Source organism: Lissotriton helveticus, chromosome 2_1, assembly GCF_964261635.1.
Source record: "Lissotriton helveticus chromosome 2_1, aLisHel1.1, whole genome shotgun sequence".
In the NCBI taxonomy this organism is placed as follows: Eukaryota; Metazoa; Chordata; class Amphibia; order Caudata; family Salamandridae; genus Lissotriton; species Lissotriton helveticus.
In genome coordinates, this window is record NC_136059.1 from 698,068,992 (window position 1) to 698,093,222 (window position 24,231).

Genomic DNA, 24,231 nt, shown 5'->3' on the forward strand with positions numbered 1-24,231 from the left:
GAACACCCTGCACCCAGCAATTCAACAGGCCCCCTCTGAAAACTGCTTCAAGCGGTTGCTAAAGACTTGGCTTTTTTCCCAACCACGCTAAGCTCCTTCACTTCAGTTCTCTGGGTTAACTGTGTTCTTCCTAGCGCCGGGACACCTCCTCGTGAGGTAGCTGTTCGCGCTTTACAAAATGCTGTATTATTATTATTATTATTAAGGAGACAAGCAACAACGCAGAGATGAAAAAAATAACATACGGGAGCAGGTGGAAGGTGGCAAGCAACAACACAGAGAGTAAACAACAGCATTGAGAGGGGAGGGGGAAAACATGGAGGTGGACGGGGGTAGAAGCGCATGAGTGAGAGACTGCCTGCAGACACACACTCCTATGGAGTGCTTCAGCTAAAAGAAAAACGTTACTTCGAAAGCACGAGCAGTGGAAGGACAACGACTTGGGCAATGATTTAGGGAGGGATAAACATGTGAAGACAAACTAAAACTAGCACCTGCTAACCAAACAGAAGCAAGGGGCTAAGTGATGATAAAGTCAACAAATAGTAAATAATGAGTGGGCCCTAAGCGCACTGTAAGCTAACAAAATTTCTTGCAAGCGACAGAATATGCGCTCTCTCAGGCAAGACCTAAAAATGGAAATTTGTTAACCATTTTGCAATATCCTCAATGAAAAAAATAGTCAAATATATTGAAGACTGTTCAATGAAAAGGTTATAGTTTGGATTGCTCCAACAAAGTGGACTTCTCTGCAGCCGACTGCAATCATTAAAATACTTACAAAACATCTGGTGCAAAGACTCTTAATAGACAGTGCAAATGGGCAAGCATGTCCAATAACAGAAAGATATGCATTGGAGAAATACAACTGGAAAAGGGTATTTAAAAAAAAAAGAGTAAGATACAAAAAAAAAAAAAGTAAGAACACATTTGGAGAAAGAGCTTTGATGCACACATATACAACCAAATTAAAGTCATACTGGCTTTTTAATACACTTAAAAATTGGCGGTCAGAATCTGTTTTTTCTAAGGTCATAAACTTACAAAGGAACCAGCAGACTACTGTTTAATACTAATCTACAGCTGATGTGGAGCCAAACGAATCCTTTTCAATTTCTATATGCCAGCCCCTCACCCAAACCCTAATGTGAAAAGCACAATTTGCAGCTTTAAAATAATAGGTCATCGTCACCTAAAGCAAAGCATAAGCCAAAGCACTCCCCTCACACAAGCTTATTCAGCATGTGAACTAAAACTTGTCTGGTACATTTGGAATTCACCCAGCAATCTGTGTTTCAGCCAACAAAAATAAACTAAATGTAATAAGCAGCAACAATGCACAAGCTTTCTGGTACGACAGTTTTGGTTGGTCGGTTAATCCTACTTCCTTTTTCTGCCCGAGTTCTGTAACAGCCAAGAGGCAAAAAGGGAACATTGTGTACATTTCGATCAGACAGCTAACTGGGAGTAACTTTAAAGACCCTCCTGGCAAGAAATGATAAGGCTTCCGATAGGCCACTATTGAAACAAAATGTTTACAGGAGACAGTAAGCGTACAAGTCCAAGATTAACTAGGACATCATCATTAGGATGGTTAGCTAACCTAATCAGGTAAAGCAAATCAAAATCTGTGTTAACCACAAGAAATAGATTCGGGATCCATAAGAGCAATGTGCCTGCTTCTCCAATTTGCTCAGAGCCCACATTGTAACTACCCAGGGTGGGATTGAGAGAGCTGTGTAGATGCACCAAGTCAAGATGGCATTGGCCACACAAAGCTGACAAACTCAAAAGGACCACAGCTGTTCTCCCATAAACTGTCAAAATACCTAATTTAACACAAGCCACAAGACCTAATGCCAAAAGTTTCTTTAAGACTGTCCTGACTTTACTTCAAACAAAGGGCCCATACTAAAAGAATTAGAAGTGCCTTGAAGTGGCCAAAAGAAAAACAATGAAGTGTATTCTTGACAGTGACTTCAGACTTCAAATGATCCTACCATTCTAGGCCTCTTGATGACTGACACCAAGTCACAGCTACTGGCTGGCACAGACTCAAAAGAAGCTGCATGTGTTCGTAATGCCTCTCACATACAGAAGCTGCCCTTCAAGAAGTTTTTTACTATTGCAAGCACGCACATAAACTTTGACGTAATACCACAATGTCGCTCTCTATATCTCAGCCAAAGTAATCAAACGTAAAGTAAGGCTCAGGCAACGGAGAGCATTTAAACATCAGTTTGCAGAAGAGGGTGCAGTTCATTCTGTTAACGAGGGAGGGGGGCAGGGCGAGAAGTGAGGGCCAAAAAAGATGTGTACACGTAATGGATGGGGAGATTGAGAAGCCTACATCGTTGAGGCAGTCAGTCCAGCACTAGTCCAGGGTATAATGCAGATTTGGAAGCAGGCTTTCAAATCTTCATTGAAGAAAAAAAAATGTAGCAAGCATTTAGCAATGGTTGTGTAAAATCACAACACGGGAAACATTTAAATTTAGGGCCTGATAAGGATGGCGATTGGATTTACGTCCGACAGCCATCCCTTTTAATACAGAATCGCTCGACTATCTGTTGATGGTCTAGCAACCGGTATCGCGATGCAACCGCCTTAAAGCCGGTTGCGATGTCTATCTTTTGTATTGCAGGGTGTGCTGCGGCCTACAGCACAAAATATACACTCTGTGCATATCCCTGCACTATGTGAAAGGCACCATACAGTGCCTGCCACATGGTGCAGGGATAAGTAGGGACAGTCCCTCTCCGCCTGCCTTTTCATGGCGGGTAAACCGCCATGAAACGACCGGTGGGAAGGGACATCGTAATCTCTACAGCGGTGCCTGGCAGGCACCGCCACCATGGTAGGGTTAGCGGAACCTCCGGTTCAGACTAGCTCCTTGAGCCCATCGGATCCATGGCGGTCGCAACCACCCCCCACCATCATAGTGCGATGGGCACGTAATGCTGGGTCTGACGGTGGTGGTATTGCAATTTATAGGCTGACGAATGGCGGTCCCACCGCCATCATAATGTGGCCCTTAGTCTCAAGCACATATTTAGTTATATATATATATATATATATATATATATATACACATATATACATATATATACATATACATATATACATATACACATACATACATACACACACCAAACCTAAATCCTCACATTCACATGCATGATTATTACTAATTAAAACCTGGTACAAGAGCAGAACTTAAAGCATGAGATTGATGATTCAAAAACAATCAACTGGAATTAAATATTTTAGCTCAAAGAGTGCCAAACGAACACCATGACAAATTATGAAACTAATGATTACAATCCTCACAAAAATCAGGAGGTACAAAGGCCAATTCATGTTTTATGTGTTTGAAAAACGCATTCCAATCGTCTATACAGTTTTACCTAATTCAAGACACTGCATTCAAATGCTATTTTTAAACAATTCATATGTTTGAACTCGGTCTACAGTGGGTAGATCCCGAAATTAATTGTTGTGCAAGGAATTTTCAACTACTCTCAGAGTCTGAAATAGCAATCAATGCCCAATGCCATTCTCAGTGTAGTGAGCCCATTCTTTATATATAAAAAATAAACGGGAGGTGTAAACTGTCGGAAGTGAGCCAACTAGCTTGTTGGGACGGGGACGAGGCAGAGGGGGACCATCAAGACCAAGTGATGTGGCACTCATCCGCAAGGCGAGTTCTCCCCAGAAATGTACTTGTGGCAACAGGGTCATCAATAAAACCGCACTGAATGAGAAAACTCAGGACACGGTGCGCTATGGAGGTTAGAGCCGTTAAAGAATCAGATACAGGTGACTAAGGAGGGCGGAGAGGGACCACAGCCCCGATCTAACCAGTTCCAATAGGGCAGGACCCAAAGAACCAATTAGTGCTGTGGGGAGCGGAATAAAATGTAACAAGGCTGAGTTTCAATTCGCTTTCAAAACCCCCTAAGAATCCAACTTGAAACAGTTCAAAGAACATCTTCTGGAGAAAAGTTACATTGCTTACATAAAAAAAAAAATTAAAAACTGCTGGAGGTTTTCACAACTACTGCACCGGAGCTGCCGCCCTAGGGCGCTTGCTACAGTAACTACCGCATACAAAAGTCCCTCATATAAAGAGACTAAAGTTTTGACATGCGAGACTAGCCTAGTTTCCCCTCCTCCCTTATCCCTGCAGCCACCAAACGTATGAACTGCAGTGTCTACCGAAGACTGACTGCCTCCAGGCAAACTGATTAAATAATAAGTAATTTCTTGATATACACGACCGAACAAGTTTGTGCCTAAACAAAATGAAAATGACCTAAAGACCTCTGTAGCTCTCATAAAAGCAGATCAGGTAGAGTCTTGTGTGTGTGTTTTTTAAAAGCAGGTGTCTGGGACAATCTACGGCATTATAAATTGTGAGCCAAGTCAGAGTGCAGAGCTAAATTAACCACAATGCTATCAAACAATTAGCAACATGTGGTAAATTCAGAATTTACCAATTCTAATCAAATAAGATGGGAAAGTCTTGAAACATTACCTGCGAATATATTTTCGGTTAAGATATCTGTAAACTCTGCCCCAACACCTGAGCCCTCTTAATACCGAAGGCAGCCGTACTAACGCTTTAAATGAGCTCCCTTCAAAGCCAACAACTTAAACATCTCTCTCCTGATCGCTCTACACAGCTGTATTGATCTGTGCGTTTTGTTAACCACCGACATTGCACCGTCAATATAATTTAAGAGGGAGCACTGGATGAGCCAGATACATAAAAAGCGACAGCTCAGCAAAACCCCTTTCGCCCCTCCTCCCGGCGAGCAGAGTTTGGCTCGGCTTACAGAGTCGACACAGAGACCAGCTGGCACCAGAGACAGGGTAGAACTGTAGAAAACAACATTTGTACGCGAATGTGGCCTGATAAAAAAGCGAAATGCATCAACTGCTTGAGTCGGACGATTTGTATTTAACCCCTCCCCCCCAAAAAAAAGAACACTTTATGAATGTCCGGAGTTGAATAAAATGATTTTGTTCACATTACACAGGAAGGTTCAAGTTATAATCAGCGAATAACTTATAATAAAGTGGGCATTGGGAAGCAGTGTAACACTTCGGCGGAAGATACGTTTTACGAAAAGTCGAAATACAAAAGTAAATGGCATCAACTATAAAGAATCGAGTGAACTTTGAGGAGTGGGGGTGCTCGAACTTCCAGATGGCATAAGGAAATAACCGACATATGACTATAACTGAAAGCTTGTCATATGGTACAAACCAGAGGGTCTAACAAGTATGAGGTTATACAGTGAGGATATTTCAAGACGTTACTTATATTCATTTTACACCTCGTCATTGTCAAATTGTTAAGGAGCCCCTCTCAAGAACATGCCAGCTCACAATCACAGAACCATGAGCAACAGTGGACAAACTGGGGATCGCAACACTCCATAACAGACTTTAAAACAACTCTGCTGAAGAAAAAAAATGGCCAAACCTGAATATCCCTACCGAGGGCATATCAACTAGTTAAGTTCAGTAGTCGGTCATCTTGTCAAGGCAATTAATCAGATGTCAATTTTGGGGAAAGAATGTGAATTTGCGGTAATTATCACACAATTCCAGATCCTGATTGTAGGAGGAAGAAAAAACACCTAATCTCACCAACTGGCCCAAATGGTCTAAGTCCCCAGATGTACTCCCACACCCACCTTGGTGTTCTGGTAGTTCTCCAGCGCCCTGAAGGCAGTCTCGGTGAGCTTGACGTGCAGGACGGTGATATGGTCCTGGCTCAGCCTCCCGCAGGACAGCCCATACCTCCCTTCCTCACTCAGCGCCGCCATCTTTGATCTCCCCCCGCCCGCAGCCATCCAGCTGAGCGGATGATCATATACTAGCACAACCTAACCCGCTTCGCTCCGCCGTTCTGTTCTTCCTTCTCCTCTTCGCTCCAGAGAACCTCCAAGCCACCGATTGGTCGACCACTCTAAAGCCCCACCCCCCACGCCCTGGTGCGCTTTCTGGTTGGACAAAACCACTGCACAGCTGCCAAGGGGTTGGACATTTGCCGTACTTTTTGCCAAGCCTTGGTTTCATTTAAAAAAACCGGGGACGCAACGTCGAGGGTGAGGTGACGTCTGAGGCGACGTTTAATTAATCATTTTTGACGTCACTGGTGACGGTTGGGCACGGCGGCGCTGGTCAGCATGCAGAGGAGCCGTGCCTCAGCGTACAGAGTACTCAGCAGCACCCGCCAGGCAGCTTTACTAATGGAATGAGCAACTAACAGGGGGCGGGACTGGGTCATTCCCTGGTACAGGCCCCATAATTTAAAGAGGCAGTGTCAGTGAGCAGCACAGTAGCGACAGATTAGGTGGTTATGACTGCCCACCTTTATCTGCCTATTAACCTTACAGCACATCTTTAAACAGTAAAATTCCGAAAGGAAAGATGAGATTGACCGTGTCGTTTCATTTGGTAAAGTATAACCTTTATCGGCAGATTTAATTGGTAGGGTCAGTGAATACCCTGCTAAATAAACACGGAAATATGAAATAGAGTGGTGTGAGGTATGAATTCATTTTTTTAGTCCAATTTATGCTTTCGTTTTTCATGTGGTATTAAATGTAGATTTTGTTTCTGGAACGAATAATTCAGAATGGAAATGCTTTGTTTCGCTGCCGTCTAAAAAATACTCACTTCTCTTCAAAACATTACATACGTTCTTGCACTTGCCTTATCTACAATATAAAGTAGTTCTCTGACATGTATGCGATGTACGTGTCCTTTCTAAAGGAATCCGATACCTGTTGTAACTTCAGTTAAAGTGCGCACACTTTTTGGGAATAATACTTGGGCACGTTATAGTTTGGATTTCCGGAATAAAACACGTATGTCATTGAAATATTTAAACTAGCGAAAAGGTTAGAAAAAAGATTCCTTGCATGGCGTGTGCGATGAAGCTGGATAGTGTTTATGTTGCATGATGGGAATGAAAAGCGTGAATCATTGCCGCACCGACAATTGTCTCGGCAGGCGTTTACTGGTCGCTTTTATGCTGTAATACAACAGTGACGGAGGTTTCTTGAAATAGTAAAATACAGATGGTCACTGCTTCCCGCTGTTGTATTTTTTCTTGCTAAATTCAATAAACTTCTCTAATAAAATAACATATAGTAGTCGGAGAAAACAAAAGTATAATATCTCGAACTATTCGTCCTCCCTTTAAAAAAACGGAGAGTCAGTGACAAACATGGTAGTGCCCATTCATACCAGAGTTTACGTGTCGCTTAGAAAGGTGCAATAACCTTTTGATTCGCAAGGGGGAAATGGACTACTTTGTTTTTATAGGACACCAGCTGCTGCTTACTGAAAGTGAACATCATGCAGTGTTGTACACGCCAGGTGCATGTCGATGTGTTTCCTTAGGAGTCACTTCTGGCACGAGTTTTTGAGATATATATGTTAGTGGTGTGCTGCTCTGTTACAGATGGCAGCATGAGCTATGTTCCTGTACGATGCTGTTGCTGGAGGGGGCAGGACAGTGATCCCTGTGCTGAGCAAGAAGAAGCAGGTCTCGAGTTTCAAGTGGTTAATTATACTTTGCTCTCCACAGCTAGACTAGAGAGTCCTTGTTTTCGTTTGCCTTTTACAGCCTTGAAGGTAGGGCTGTTGTTTTGTCCAGTAGCTGCTAATGACGAATATATGGGCACGCGTGCAGCACCCACGGGTTAAAGTACATAAAAGTCTACCGACCAGATACTCTGCGCTGCACCAGGTACATCTATAACGCGCTGAAAGTCGAAGCGTAAAGTATTTTTACCACCGCAACAGGTCAACTGGCCACAGATATTATATGACACCAAAATGCTGGAGAGTTGGGGAGCGGGGATTGTCGAGGTCAACATGCAAAACCCATCGCAATTGCAAATTATTTATGCGCTTTTTTCCTTAAATAGCGGCGGTTGGTATATATCGAGATAGGCAGGATTTTCAACAGTCCATTTAAAAGAAAATAATAATTTCCTCAGAGGCTTCACTCAAATAGTCGACACACACAAATATCTTTGTCTTTCTTTAAAAATAAGCATGGGAAGTGTGGGCGTTCAGACCTCAACCTTAAGCACCATGCTGGTAGAACTGGCCTTTCAATCTTTGGTTGTACAACGTTTGGAGGTATACATTTGAACAATTGATTTTAATTGGTTGTACTTTTAAGAATGTTTGTTTCTTAGAGGAGGAAGTCAAGGCTACCTCGCCAGTCTTCATTGCCACAGTAGTCACTAGATGAGCAATACAGCTCCTTGCACAGAATCATAAAAGCAGGTACAAAAGGTTCTAGTTGATCTCTTCCCTCCCCAAGATGGCTGACTTCAGCCTCCCCAAAAACATTATACATAAAGAAAGTCCCACCCTTTCTTCCTCCTGTGTTTTGTAGGTTGAAGCGTACCAGACAACACAGCTGTCTGATTTGCTAAAGACATCTTGGGGACTTTCAGAAAGCTGATCTAGGAAGGCATTCTGCTCGTTGCTTACCATTGGCTTTGTGGTTTGTGAAGCGTCTTCCCAGCCTGAGTACCTGCTAATAATCACACCACACACACTGAGCTTAGTATTACATGTCTTTATTCTACTGCATATAACTGGAAACGCAACTTTCTAAAGCAAGCTTTCATGGCATTGCACTCTGACAACTCCGTTATAACTCTATGGAGTCCGTTAGGAGCCAAAAGGGTTCTGTCATAAGATATCGCAAGACACTACATCTCCGCCTCTGTTAAATAAAAAAATTTAAAAATTCAATTATTCAACGTAATCTGGTTTCAGAGAGCTGACATCTTTACTGTCAAAGATTTTCGAAGGCGGTGAAAAAGTAACAGCAGTCACTGGGTTTTCAGGTTCAGCCTTTGTTTCACCCTCTTGACCACAAGACCGATGAATCAAATGCCAAAAGTGAGAAGAGTCTCTGGTAACAGACTTCCCAGGATACTGGAAAGTCACCATATGTCTTGGTGGACACAATGTGGAAAGGTGCACCATCATATGGAGCATCAGACTTTCTCCTTCGCAGTTGGAGAGTGATGCAGCAGGTCTAACATAAAACTCTTTCAATATATCACTAATCCAGGAAAACACTTATTATTTACTCATCGGTGGGGACAATAACACCGAAAGACACACACGCACATACCCTCCCACAGTTCCTGAATCAGTGATGAGTAGACGGGCTGCAAGACATGCAGGGTACCTTATTAACCTATATAATAACTATATACATTATATACATTTAACTTCGGTAGCTGTCAGTTCTAAAAAAACATCAAGATCCACTGCTATGTGGTCCATGGACCAACTAGTAGGAATCAGTTGATAGCGATTAAGTCCAGATCAATCACAGTTTAAAACCTTCAACATTTATTCTTTATGACTTTTATTCTAATAACCACAGACTCGAGTTTAAATTAATAAGATTTTATCTAAATTCTTTTAAAAAGGAATTTAAAATTGCATAACTTTTATTAGAGAAATACAATTTTAAGCATTATTTCAATACATTTAAGCATAGAAATCAGAAAACTGAAAATACTCATTACCCCTTGGCCGTAGGGCAATGATGAAAATGGTTCAACAGAACATAAACCGCAGATCACAGGATAGGTTCGCAAGCTGACTGTGTGTATCTCTAACCTACTTGGACATCTCCCTCCCGAGATCAATCAATCAATCAATCAGGTCATTTGTAGAGCGCACTACTCACCCGTAGGGTCTCAAGGCGCTGGGAGGGGGGGGGGGGTGCCGCTACTGCTCGAACAGCCAAGTCTTGAGCTTCTTCCTGAAGGAGAGGTGGTCTTGGGTCAGGCGCAGATTGGTCGGAAGTGAGTTCCAGGTCTTGGCGGCCAGGTAGGAGAAGGATCTTCCTCCTGTTGTCGCTCTTCGGATGCGGGGGACGGCGGCGAGGGCGTGGTTGGTTGATCTGAGGAGGCGCTTGGGAGTGTAGAAGTTGATCCGGTTGTTGAGGTAGCTCGGGCCTTGGTCGTGTAGGGCTTTGTGCGCGTGGGTGAGGAGCCGGAAGGTGATTCTCTTGTTGACCGGGAGCCAGTGCAGATCTCTCAGGTGTCCGGAGATGTGGCTGCGACGGGGGATGTCGAGGATGAGTCTCGCCGAGGCGTTCTGGATCCGCTGGAGTCTCTTCTGGAGTTTGGCGGTGGTTCCGGCGTAGAGGGCGTTGCCGTAGTCCAGTCGGCTGGTGACGAGGGCCTGGGTGACCGTCTTCCTCGTCTCGGTGGGGATCCACCGGAAGATCTTACGTAGCATGCGCAGGATGTTGAAGCATGACGAGGAGACGGCGTTGACTTGTCTGGTCATGGAGAGGGAGGAGTCCAGTATGAAGCCCAGGTTGCGTGCGTGGTCCGTCGGTTTGGGTGCGGTGCCCAGGGCGGGGGGCCACCAGGAGTCGTCCCAGGCGGAGGGCGTGGAGCCCAGGATGAGGACCTCCGTCTTGTCTGAGTTCAGTTTCAGGCGGCTGGTCGTCATCCATTCGGCTACGTCTCTCATCCCTTCGTGCAGGTTGGCTCTGGCGGTGTCGGGGTCGTTGGTCAGGGAGAGGATCAGCTGGGTGTCGTCGGCGTAGGAGATGATGTTCAGGTTGTGTTTGCGTACGATGGCCGCGAGGGGGCTCATGTAGACGTTGAAGAGGGTGGGGCTCAGTGAGGATCCTTGAGGGACGCCGCAGATGACTTTGGTGGCCTCTGACTTGTACGGTGGTAGGCGGACTCTTTGTGTTCTTCCGTCGAGGAAGGAGGTGATCCATTCCAGTGCCTTCTCCTGGATTCCGATGTTGCTGAGGCGCTGTACTAGGGTGCGGTGGCAGACCGTGTCGAAAGCCGCGGAGAGGTCCAGGAGGATGAGGGCCGCTGTTTCTCCGTTGTCCATCAGGGTTCGAAGGTCGTCGGTGGCGGCGATGAGGGCGGTCTCGGTGCTGTGGTTCGCTCGGAAGCCGGACTGTGAGGGGTCGAGGGATCCATTCGTCTCGAGGAAGGCGGCCAGCTGTTTGTTGACGGTCTTCTCGATGACTTTGGCCGGGAACGGGAGGAGCGAGATGGGACGGTAGTTCTTGAGGTCGGTGGGGTTTGCTGTAGGTTTCTTGAGGAGAGCGCTGAGTTCGGCGTGCTTCCAGCTCTCAGGGAAGGTGGCGGAGTCGAAGGAGGTGTTGATGATGTCCCGCAGGTGGGGTGCGAGGACAGCGTCGGCCTTGTTGAAGATGTGGTGAGGGCAGGGGTCAGTCGGAGATCCGGAATGGATGGAGTTCATGGTGCGGATGGTGTCTTCGGTGCTGATCGGGGTCCAGGTGCGGAGGGTGGTGGTGGGTGGCGTCGTTGCGGTTGTGGCTTGCGTTGGTTGGTTGTTGAAGCTGTTGTGTATGTCCGTGATCTTGTTGTGGAAGTAGGACGCGAGGGAGTTGCAGAGGTCTTGCGATGGGGTGATGTCGTTGTTTCCGGCGCTGGGGTTGGAGAGCTCTTTCACGATGTTGAAGAGTTCCTTGCAGTTGTGTGCGTTGTTGTCCAGCCGGTCCTTGTATGCATTTTTCTTGGTGGCGCGGATCAGTTGGTGGTGTTTCCGGGTGGCGAGCTTGAGGGTGGTCATGTTGTCCGTGGTTGGCTCCCTTCTCCAGACTTTCTCGAGGGCTCGACAGTTCTTCTTGGAGCTCTTGAGTTCGTCGGTGAACCATGGTGTTTTTCTGCTGCAGGATCTGCTGGGTGGGGTTCTCAGAGGGGCGAGTTCGTCCGCGCAGTCGTTGATCCATTTCGTGAGGTTGTCGGCGGCCTGGCTGGGGTTCGCTGAGTTGGCGGGAGGGTGCTGGCTCAGGGAAGCGGCGAGCTGGTCGGCTGTGATCTTGTTCCAGCTTCTTCGAGCAACCTGTTGCTGGAGGTGGTGGATCGTCGTTCTTCTGAAGGTGAAGTGGACGCAGCTGTGGTCCGTCCAGTGGAGTCCTGTTGCGTGGCTGAAGGTGACGTCTTTGCTGGATGAGAAGACGGCGTCGAGAGTGTGTCCGGCGAGGTGGGTGGGGGTGGTCACCAGTTGCTTGAGTCCGAGGTTGTCGAGGTTGTCTAGCAGGGTGATGGTGTTGCGGTCGTTGTTGTTCTCCAGGTGGAAGTTGAGGTCCCCCAGGAGGATGTAGTCGGCGGAGGGGAGAGCGTGCGGGCTGACGAAGTCGGCGATGTCCTCGCTGAATCGTGTGCGTGGTCCCGGGGGTCGGTAGATCAGGGTGCCTCTGAGGGTGGTCTTCGGGTTGGTGTGGATCTGGAAGTGCAGGTGTTCGGCGGTGGTGAGGGTGTCATCGGTGTTGGTAGTGATGCGGATGGATAGAATTTCAGCAATGGTCTTGTTCGTTCTCGCCATCAAAGTTCAAAGTCCAAAATCTTTCAAAGTCTCTAGCAGCATAAAGAAGAAATTTGTCTCAGCCGACAGCATGTCGGACTGAGCAAAGGTGCAAAAAAGAAGCGCCACACCTCATCATAAGCACAGGCTCTTTTATACCCTTTCACTAACTTTCTATACCCAAAATTGAAACTTTTAGGGGCTACATTCATTCCTGATTGATCCATTGGAGGGGTGGCGATGATCACCGCATTGTCCTCCTAGCTCAAACCAGTTCGCAAAGTCCTTACTCATTCTAGGTGTTCACATGACTTCATAAAATATTCACATTTATACTTTATTACACTATTTGTAACATTCTCTTGCAGTTATGAAATATTCATCCTCTGGAACTCAGTTCCTTCATCCATTCCTATGCTTTAGAATAGTTTCTTTGGCAACACTCCCGTTGCAGGCCAGGCTGGCCTTGACGTCTCTCACTCCGGGCATAGGCCATACACTTGTGACTGATCATTCATTTCTGATCATGCCACTTTCAAACAAGGCAGATCAGGCCCGAATGGGAACTAATACGAAAGTAAACATAACAGAAATGAGATATAGAAAATAAGTCCTTCTGTTTACCGCCCACCATTCTAATTAACTGTGTTAGGTATTACCTAGCAAAAGCGACAATTAAAGCCGTTTTACTTACCGTCTGCATTCTATTGCCACAATATAATTCTACTACATACACAAATACATGCAATTTACTCTTTATTTCTACATAATCACAAGCCTATGTTAGTTTGATTCACATTACATTAATAAATTAGATTTCGCAAGTAGTAGTTAGTTTCCCACATGTAGTGTCTAAATTAAAAGGTGCATTTGTTGATTAGTTCAGATGCTTCACACAATTAATATTATTAAAGTTATGAGGTCATTAACTTCGAAGGGGGTACAAACATTTTTGTATTTCCCCTGCTCCATCAACTCCCCCTTTGGTGATTTTTAAACATCACCACAAAGCCATCCCTACCAAATTTATCAGGAACATGTTTCTGGTCCTTTTTTCATTCATTCATTGAAACTTTATTTTGGCTATTACAGCCATAAAAGCACACATACAATTATTACAACCACATAAAATTGGAATCACAAGGGTAATCGGTTGTCAGGTACGAGATTAAAATAATACACAACAATTATAAACTCACAATTGGGAAAGTTGGCCAATGAAAATCGCCACTATGGGAAATTTGATTATTTATAAACTACATTAAAAATATAATTTAACATCTGAATACTAAAACCAATTAAAAGTTCATATCAAAAGTATGTCTAACGCCCATCATCGACTAGCAGCCATTTAATATTTTTCATGTCAGTTAATCAACTGGTACCTACAATAACAATCATAGATCTTGTGTAATCCAGGGTCAAAACAAATGGATAAGACAACAGGTGTTATGGGTGCAGTCAATTTCCCATTCCTGCCGAACCAAACTCTCGCGAAAGTTCCCTCATGGAGGCATCTAAGCTGGTGGCATAGATATGGTGGGGCCCCCAAATCCAACATAATGCCCCAAAACTGATCTCGATCCACCATATCAAACGCTGATTTTAAATCCACGAATGTGAGGTACAGGCTCCCACCCTCCAGGACTATATGCTTCCAGTAGATCAGTTGTAAACTAAATAACTGATCTATGGTTGATGTTTTACTTCTAAAGCCTGCTTTCAAGGGAGTTAAAATATTAAGGTCCTCCATCCATTCTTGAAGTATGCCCAATAGGACCTCAATCCCACTCATACTTTGACCATTATTTGGGCTTGAATACAGATCCTTAAAATGAAGACGCCAGGCATCCTCGCCAATTTTGGGCTCAATGGTAGTCCTTCCCTCAATTCTTCTGGTGTGGACTAAATTCCAAAAAACCCTTATATCTTTATGGTCCAAGGCATTCTTAATTGCCTGCCATCTTTCCATTTCCCATTCGGATTTTGCTTCTAAAACCGTTTAAAAAAGAAAAGCCTACTTTCCCTTATGCTTAGACTATCAACCCTCTTAAGGTATACCAGCAGTGCTCTTTTTGCGTCCCTACATGATGAATTATACCAACGATTTTTTTCTCTGGGGTGGTTACTCTTGGTTGATTTGCTACTATAAAAAAATCTGCCAGGATTGCAACCAAATCCTGGTGGACTTTTCCCAGCTTTATATTTTCTTCTTCACAGGTACCATTGCCCGAGAGAAGGCTTGCCTTTTCCAAGAGGGGGATAACACAGGAGTACACATCTGCCATCGTGTCTGGGGATTGAGTTATTATGCCCCAGCGAATTCGTCGCCCTCCATCTACCACTACTAGATTATCATCAGGAAAACGGTCATTACAAGCCCTCAACGAATGTGTGAGAGTGAGGGAGGTCAGTTGCAGGACCAAGGGAGTCCATCCTCTTATCGGATAAGCATTGGATGTGGGGATTGACAATATTGAATCCTCATCGCTAGTAATAGGTGACGACAACCCATTAAAGGGTTCAAAATGACAGTTGAAGTCGCCACCTATAATAGAGTACGCTTCCTCTGAGAGTGTGGTAAGAAGAGCCGCTAGACAGCCCAGTGTTAGGGATATATGCCCATTCTTGACTGGCCTGGAATAGACGTTAATAATGGCCAGCTTAGGGAGATCTCTGTTGGTAAGAAGGATACATAAGATGTCCGGTGAGTGGGTATCTATTCTCTCCACCGTGTACCCTAGATGGATACCCACCCAGATACAAAAGGCCACTGATGGTCTACCTCTCGGACCTTTCACTGCAGTCTCACTGTACGCTACAAAGCCTACTCTATATAAGGATTTTAAGGCCCAGGTTTCTTGAAATAGACAAATCTCGTAGGAGTCTACGAAATCGCCCCAATCCGGCAGCTCTAGTTTAGCCATTAATCCTGCTATATTCCATGACAAGATCTTGGGGCCATTTGAACTTACTTCCTTCCAGCTCTCAGAAGTCACCTCCAATTCTTGTCTATCTGTGGCTTCAGGGGACCCAAAGTTGTTAACAATAATCACAGGGGTTTGGGGGTGTAATCCCTCCTCACTGATTGTGACATTATTGAGTATGAGATCAAATGAACTATTCCCCACATCCCCGCACAAACCAGCTATGGTATCTCTCCTTCTCTCTTCATGCCCCAACACGTCCCTTTGTTCTAGCTGTTGTTCCAAAGGCTCAGCCCCCATACCCAGGGTGATGTCACACAATTGGTTAGACCGAGTTGGAGGACATGTGCGGGTTGGAGTTAGTCAGTCAACCATATCAAGAACGCTGTATCTATTACTAAGGGGGATACTAGACGCAAACCCAAGGCCATCCAACCCGATTCTATTACTAAAATTTCCAGGTAAGAATCACCCTTCCCATGTCTTTCCCTGATAGCCAAATTCCTCCATACATAGTGGGGGTGTATAGAAATAGCTAGGATCAAATGTCTGAATAGAAGTTCTCATATTTTGGTGGGGCCCCTCACAGATATGGCGCACTGCCCGGCTATCTCTAAAGTTAATAACTATGCAATTGCCTGATATATCTTTCACTCTCCGGCCTACCCAGCTTACTCTGCGGGCGAACAAGATTTGACTGCATATTTGGGGGAAGGGGTCTATTGGTATTCAGCCAATGGATCGTTTTGTTCTTTAATTCAATGTAGGATTTAACGCTACCCGTGGCTAAATCCGGGACCCCTGTCAAAACCACAACGTAGGGTGCAGATTCAGGGGGCAAATCGATATGTGGCAACAACTCCTTATGGATATATGATCCCCTTGGACCTTTCTGCAAGGTTTTGGACAGGCCCCCTCCCAATAGTTGTCGTTCTTCACTCCCACCCTTGGAACAGTCCCGATTTCCCAGTGGGGCTGTGCCACCCTCAACAATGTGATCGGCTACAGCATTCCCACGTGTAGTATCTTGCATTGGGTCAGAAGCAAGCGCATTAAAAGTCAAACTGCTGCCAGAGGGGCCTCTGAGTCCATTCGTGATCAGTTCCTTATCATGGGCATTCATTTGTAGATTCTTCTTTATACTATCTAGGTTGGTTATAGTCAATTGTTTAAATTTCGCCAACCTATCCTCGATAGATGAGATTCTATCAAGTAGAGGCTGTAGAGAAGAAGTAATACGACCACCTACTTTTAACCAAAGACCCTCATCTATCAAGCGCGAGGAACCAACAGAAAGAATCGTGGGCAGGGGGTCTGCAGGAGGCAAATCCACATGCGATGGACCAGGACTTAGAGGTACACCGTTTACCAAGTCACCATGCTGATTCAATTTAGGCATTTTGGGTGTTTTTCCCCTCGTCGCTTCCTCTTAGGAATTGCCCCTGTAGGCTGGTCTGATAAATTGGGAAAGACCTTCGGGATAGACCTCGTAGAAGCACGAGTAGCTAACTTATCAGCAGTAGTAGTCGAGGTATTATTGTGTGCATTTCGGTCTGTCTGTTAGGACACCCCATCGGTCGAAATAATCACCAACTCCTGGGGCAAATCATTACCTTTTTGACTATGAGCCCCAGGGTCTGTGGCTTTATGAGTATGCCTCTCCGGGGTACGTGCCAGCATCAAATCCCCAAAGGATGAACTTTTGGCAAATCCCAGTTCCTGAGAGAGGCGCCGCTCAGTGATTGCAATTTCATGTGCCAATACCGATGTAGCCCATGTAATAAACTGGTCAAGTGCCCCGGCTACATACCCGCCCATTGCAGCTTTCCTACCCTTTCCCTTGCGTCCAGACATTACAAGCTGGATTGAATGCTCTGATTTAGCACAGGAAAGGAATGGTGATTAGTAGTAGCGATTTTATACCAGGTAACTGACCTTACAGCTTTTGAAGTTAGAGGGGGGCCCAGTCCAGCCTCCTCCGGTCTCCCAACAGGCTCAAACGGGCCCACCCTTGACCCGGGCTTCGCCCGGCGCGCGCGTTCCGCGAGGCGTTATGTAGCGGCTGGTGCGCCTCAGGTGGCGTTGGCGGTTGGCTCCTGGGGTCCTTCTCAATGCAGGTAATCACCCCCGTGGACAAACACCTCCAGCGAAGCGGCACCCGCGCAGCGGGTGCCGCGATGCGTTATGGAGGGGCTGGAGCGTCACAGGTGGCGTTGGCGGTTGGCTCCTGGGTCCTGGAGTCCTTCTCAAAGCAGGTAATCACCCCCGTGGACAAACACCTCCAGCAAAGCGGCACCCCCGCAGCTGGTGCCGCGAGGCGTTATGTAGCGGCTGGTGGGAGGGGCTGGAGCGCCTCAGGTGGCGTTGGCTCCTGGGTCCTGGAGTCCTTCTCAAAGCAGGTATTAACCCCCGTGGACAAACACCTCCTTTTGCATAGCTGAATCAATAGTACCTTTCACATTTTGTCTCTTAGATTTGTTGTACATTTTTTCTTTAAACTCTTCTAATTCAATTTCTCCTATTTCTCGTTCTCTTTGTTTTGTTTTCTCAATTTGCGTTTTTGTTTTGTTTTATTGTCTGCTTTTCTTTTTCTAATACATACACACGCTAATCTTAGCATAAATGTCATTAAAATTACTATTGTTACTGGTATTAGTAGCTTTCCTACTAATGAGCTACCTATTTCTGCAAACCATTTCTTTATTGCGGAAAAACTTTTACCAAGTTTCGCCAGAACACCAACAACCTCCAGTGGAGCAATTTCTTTATGTAATTCAGTAATATTCTTAATATATCTTTGTATGTTTTGACTTTTGTCAGGAATGTACGTACAACAATGTTGCACTTTCAACACTCCACAGACTCCTCCTTCTTTTGCCAAAAGAATGTCAAGAGCAAGTCGATTTTGCATTACCATAGCTCTCATGGCAACCATCTCGGTATTTACCATTAAGAACCCTCCTGCAGTATTTGTGGATAAACGATCCACTATCGTTGACAATTTCCGAATTTTATTTGCATTTAATGATATACCCACTTCTGGTATCAGTGCTTCAAAAATATCACCTATTATTTCTGAAAAACGTTCTCTTATTTTACGTGTTAGTGGTTTACCTATCTCGTGAGTTCCCTTAGTCCCTCTATCTACATGAAATATCTTTGGAAAGACCAGGCCTAGGTAGCATGTTCCTTACCAATGGTCCGGCAACCTGTAATAAGCCTTGTTTCCACATATAAAATAGATTCCTGGAAATACTGGGTCTTTTCCGCCTTTGAATCCCCATCCCCCTGTTATTCTGTATGTGTCTTTACATGCACTGGCACCCACAAAATAGTTGTCAGACATAGTGTTATCTCTGCGAATACACAATTTCCCTTGCTGTGGCAAGTCTAATCCTATTGCTACATTAGTATCACTTTTTTTCATAATTTCCTTTCTCAAAACCCCAAGGTGGAGTTTTCATATTTTCTCCAGCTGCGTTTCTTTTGAATTTAACCCTTCTATCTTCTACCATGTCTAAAAAAACTTTTTCTTCTTTTCTCAATTTACAAGTAAGACTGTATCTAAATGCATATTCTAGAGTTAATTCTTTGGTTTCTAAGAAAAATTATCCAAAAACTTTACAAGGTTTCACTTTGTTTAGTCCAGAAACTATAGAAATTTTAACAAAAACATCATCTATATCAGAATAATAGTATTCTAATTTGCTGGTTTTATAAAATAAACTAGCTAATACACTGCAAGTTATGCCATACGTCAAAGGAAGGTGATGATATGTGACACCTCCTGACACAGACGCAGGTAACTGCATGCATAACAATCGCTCACATCCATTGTTTCTATTTATTCGCATAGAAGTTTTGTAAATGCATTCTTTGAAAAATCATTAATTGACCTATCTCTATGAAATTCACTATTATCCACCAGTGTTACAGGATCCTTCGTGTTATGTGCCTTATTACTATTTGTGTTATTGTTCACTCTTGATACATTTTCTGCATTCAGTCTAAATGGAATAATTATTGCTAAAATAAACCAAATAAGCATTAGTAAACCTGTACAATAAAAATACACATTCTACACCATTTGCGTAGGAACCTACATATAGATCTTCTATTATCATTCTCTGCCATAGTAAACTAATTGGGTTGTGAAATATATATATATATATATATATATATATATATATATATATATATATATATATATATCTCTAATCCCGCTTTTGTAGAAAAAACGGGTCTGACACATGCTGGAGTTGCACTTGGTAATTTAATGTCACCATACAGCACTGTTCAAATTCACGATGTCCTCTCTCTCAGCTCCTGGCAGACCGGTTTCGGCGTGGTGCCTTCATCAATGCCGGATGTATGCTGGAAAGGTGAAATTTACAAAGACTTTCGTGGGCAGTTTTTAAAAGGCCAGGTGAGTCATCTCATTGGACCGTCGATGTAGTCACCGAGAGAGGACTGGGAAAATTCCGGAACATAGTATTATTCCCCTCTCGCAGTCCAGGGTAACTCCAGTGCGCCGATCACACTTAAAGGGACAGCAGACGCCAGATTCGCGAGCCAGGTACAGTGATTCGCTCATACATACAATTATGCCCTGACATAGTCAGCCCTCTGCGCGTCCCGTTCCTTTTGTATTGTGTGATCCATGGCGAATTGCATCACCTAAATGCAACTTCTCAACAGTCCAACTGTTGCTCTTTCCCCAATGCCTACACCAAAATCCAGGCTGGGGGGCGCCGCATTTGTGCAGTCCGTGCACAAAATCCACAAGGTTGTCGGCAATATGCGGAGCACCAGACCAAGATAGACCAAAATGCACACAATAATACCTCGACGGTCCAATGAGATGACTCACCTGGCCTTTTAAAAACTGCCCACGAAAGTCTTTGTAAATTTCACCTTTCCAGCATACATCCGGCATTGATGAAGGCACCACGCCGAAACCAGTCTGCCAGGAGCTGAGAGAGAGGACATCGTGAATTTGAACAGTGCTGTATGGTGACATTAAATTACCGAGTGCAACTCCAGAATGTGTCACACCCGTTTTTTCTACAAAAGCGGGATTGGAGGTATTTAGGTGGCGGCAGGTAGTCCCCGCATTATTGACACGCCTCTTGGTCTGGTGCTCCGCATATTGCCGACAACCTTGGGGATTTTGTGCACGGACTGCACAAATGCGGCGCCCCCCAGCCTGGATTTTGGTGTAGGCATTGGGGAAAGAGCAACAGTTGGACTGTTGGGGAGTTGTATTTAGGTGATGGAATTCGCCATGGATCACACAATACAAAAGGAACGGGACGCGCAGAGGGCTGACTATGTCAGGGCACAATTGTATGTATGAGCGGGTCACTGTACCTGGCTCGCGAATCTGGCGTCTGCTGTCCCTTTAAGTGTGATCGGCGCACTGGAGTTACCCTGGACTGCGAGAGGGGAATAATACTATCTTCTGGAATTTTCCCAGTCCTCTCTCGGTGACTACATCGACGGTCCAATGAGATGACTCACCTGGCCTTTTAAAAACTGCCCACGAAAGTCTTTGTAAATTTCACCTTTCCAGAATACATCCGGCATTGATGAAGGCACCACGCCGAAACCGGTCTGCCAGGAGCTGAGAGAGAGGACATCGTGAATTTGAACAGTGCTGTATGGTGACATTAAATTACCAAGTGCAACTCCAGCATGTGTCAGACCCGTTTTTTCTACAAAAGCGGGGTTAGAGGTATATACTCTGGTATGTGAAGTGCCTGTGGTTTGAAGAGTTGAAACAAAGTTCGTAAGTGGTTCACCAAAGTTGGTGCAAGTAAGTACTTGTTGTTCCCAAGATCTCTAGACCCGAGACATGGCCCGGGTTTCGGGATAGTTTCCCTCATCAGTAGAGAAAGTATTTGGGGTGGATGAGAAGGCCGCCAAGTAACCATCACAGGCCTCGATGCCTCTCCGGCGTGCAGGTGCGTCTCCAAAAGCTCGTCAGCTTGGGGGCTCATGGGAGCCCTATAACAGAAATCTACGATGGATCGCACACCGCTAGCCTCTCCTCCGGATCGCCCCCAAGCACTCTGGTATGTGAAGTGCGTGTGGTTTGAAGAGTTAAAACAAAGTTCATAAGTGGTTCACCAAAGTTGGTGCAAGTAAGTACTTGTTGTTCCCAAGATCTCTAGACCCGAGACATGGCCCGGGTTTTGGGATAAATTCCCTCGTCAGTAGAGAAAGTATTTGGGGTGGATGAAAAGGCTGCCAAGTAACCGTCACAGGCCTCGATGCCTCTCCGGCGCAGGTGCGTCTCCAAAAGCTCGTCAGCTTGGGGGCTCATGGGAGCCCTATAACAGAAATCTACGATGGATCGCACACCGCTAGCCTCTCCTCCGGATCGCCCCTAAGCACTCTGGTATGTGAAGTGTGTGTGGTTTGAACAGTTGAAACAAAGTTCGTAAGTGGTTCACCAAAGTTGGTGCAAGTAAGTACTTGTTGTTCCCAAGATCTCTAGAACCGAGACATGGCCCGGGTTTCGGGATAGTTTCCCTCGTCAGTAGAGAAAGTATTTGGGGTGGATAAGAAGGCCGCCAAGTAACCGTCACAGGCCTCAATGCCTCTCCGGCGCGCAGGTGCGTCTCCAAAAGCTCGTCAGCTTGGGGGCTCATGGGAGCCCTGTAACAGAAATCTACGATGGATCGCACACCGCTAGCCTCTTCTCCGGATCGCCCCTAAGCACTCTGGTATGTGAAGTGCGTGTGGTTTGAAGAGTTGAAACAAAGTTCGTAAGTTGTTCACCAAAGTTGGTGCAAGTAAGTACTTGTTGTTCCCAAGATCTCTAGACCCGAGACATGGCCCAGGTTTCGGGATAGTTTCCCTCGTCAGTAGAGAAAGTATTTGGGGTGGATGAGAAGGCCGCCCAAGCTGAGGAGCTTCTCGACGACGCACCTGCGTGCTGGGCAAATAGGCCCGTGACGGTTACGAGGCGGCCTTCTCTTCCAACCCTATTGACTTTCTCTACTGATGAGGGAAGATATCCCGAAACCCAGGCCATGTCCCGGGTCTAGAGATCGGGGGAACAACAAGTATCCACTTGCACCTACATAGGTGAACCACTTACGAACTTACAGTAATTCTTTGAACTTCAGGCACTGCACATACCAGAGTGCTTAGGGGCGACCCGGAGGAGGGGCTAGTGGTGTGCGGTCCTTTGCTGTTTTTTTTTACATAAGGGCTCCCTTGTGCCTCCCAGGCTGACGAGCTTCTGGACGACGCCCCTGCATGCTGGGCAACGAGGCCCGTGACGGTTACGAGGCGGCCTTCTCTTCCACCCCTATTGACTTTCTCTACTGATGATGGAAGATATCCCGAAACCCGGGCCATGTCCCGGGTCTAGAGATCGGGGGAACAACAAGTATCTACTTGCACCTACATAGGTGAACCACTTACAAACTTACAGTAATTCTTCGAACTTCAGGCACTGCACATATCAGAGTGTTTAGGGGCGACCCGGAGGATGCGCTAGCGGTGTGCGGTCCATTGCTGTTTTTTCTACATAAGGGCTCCCTTGAGCCTCCCAAGCTGATGAGCTTCTGGACGACGCACCTACGTGCTGGGCAAAGAGGCCCGTGACGGTTACGAGGCAGCCTTTTCTTCCACCCCTATTGACTTTCTCTACTGATGAGGGAAGATATCCCGAAACCCGGGCCATGTCCCGGGTCTAGAGATCGGGGGAGCAACAAGTATCTACTTGCACCTACATAGGTGAACCACTTACGAACTTACAGTAATTCTTCGAACTTCAGGCACTGCACATACCAGAGTGCTTAGGGGCGACCCAGAGGAGGGGCTAGCGGTGTGCGGTCCATTGCTGTTTTTTCTACATAAGGGCTCCCTTGAGCCTCCCAAGCTGACGAGCTTCTGGACGACGCACCTGCGTGCTGGGCAACGAGGCCCGTGACAGTTACGAGGCGGCCTTCTCTTCCACCCCTATTGACTTTCTCTACTGATGAGGGAAGATATCCCGAAACCCGGGCCATGTCCCGGGTCCCAGAGATCGGGGGAACAACAAATATCTATTTGCACCTACATAGGTGAACCACTTACGAACTTACAGTAATTCTTTGAACTTCAGGCACTGCACATACCAGAATGCTTAGGGGCGACGCGGAGGAGGGGCTAGCGGTGTGCGGTCCATTGCTGTTTTTTCTACATAAGGGCTCCCTTGAGCCTCCCAAGCTGACAAGCTTCTGGACGACGCACCTGCGTGCTGGGCAACGAGGACCGTGAAGGTTACGAGGCGGCCTTCTCTTCCACCCCTATTGACTTTCTCTACTGATGAGGGAAGATATCCCGAAACCCGGGCCATGTCCCGGGTCTAGAGATCGGGGGAACAACAAGTATCTACTTGCACCTACATAGGTGAACCACTTACGAACTTACAGTAATTCTTTGAACTTTAGGCACTGCACATACCAGAGTGCTTTGGGGCGACCCGGAGGAGGGGCTAGCGGTGTGCGGTCCATTGCTGTTTTTTCTACATACGGGCCCCCCTGAGCCTCCCAAGCTGACGAGCTTCTGGACGACGCACCTGCGTGCTGGGCAACGAGGCCCGTGGCGGTTACGGGGCAGCCTTCTCTTCCACCCCTATTGACTTTCTCTACTGATGAGGGAAGATATCCCGAAACCCGGGCCATGTCCCGGGTCTAGAGATCGGGGGAACAACAAGTATCTACTTGCACCTACATAGGTGAACCACTTACGAACCTACAGTAATTCTTCGAACTTCAGGCACTGCACATACCAGAGTGCTTAGGGGCAACCCGGAGGAGGGGCTATCGGTGTGCGGTCCATTGCTGTTTTTTCTACATAAGGGCTCCCTTGAGCCACCCAAGCTGACGAGCTTCTGGACGACGCACCTGCGTGCTGGGCAATGAGGCTGTTGCAT

General features: G+C 46.0%; 1 protein-coding gene across 1 annotated transcript in view; it reads right to left on the reverse strand.

The window, feature by feature from the left end:
- ELL2 (elongation factor for RNA polymerase II 2) overlaps positions 1–5,950 on the reverse strand; it is a 291,164-nt gene extending 285,214 nt beyond the window's left edge. Inside the window, exon 1 of the mRNA XM_078675403.1 lies at positions 5,706–5,950. Coding sequence (XP_078531529.1) covers positions 5,706–5,864 — 159 coding nt within the window. The 5' untranslated portion in view covers positions 5,865–5,950. The remainder of the gene's footprint in view (positions 1–5,705) is intronic.
- Positions 5,951–24,231: the final 18,281 nt, after the last annotated feature.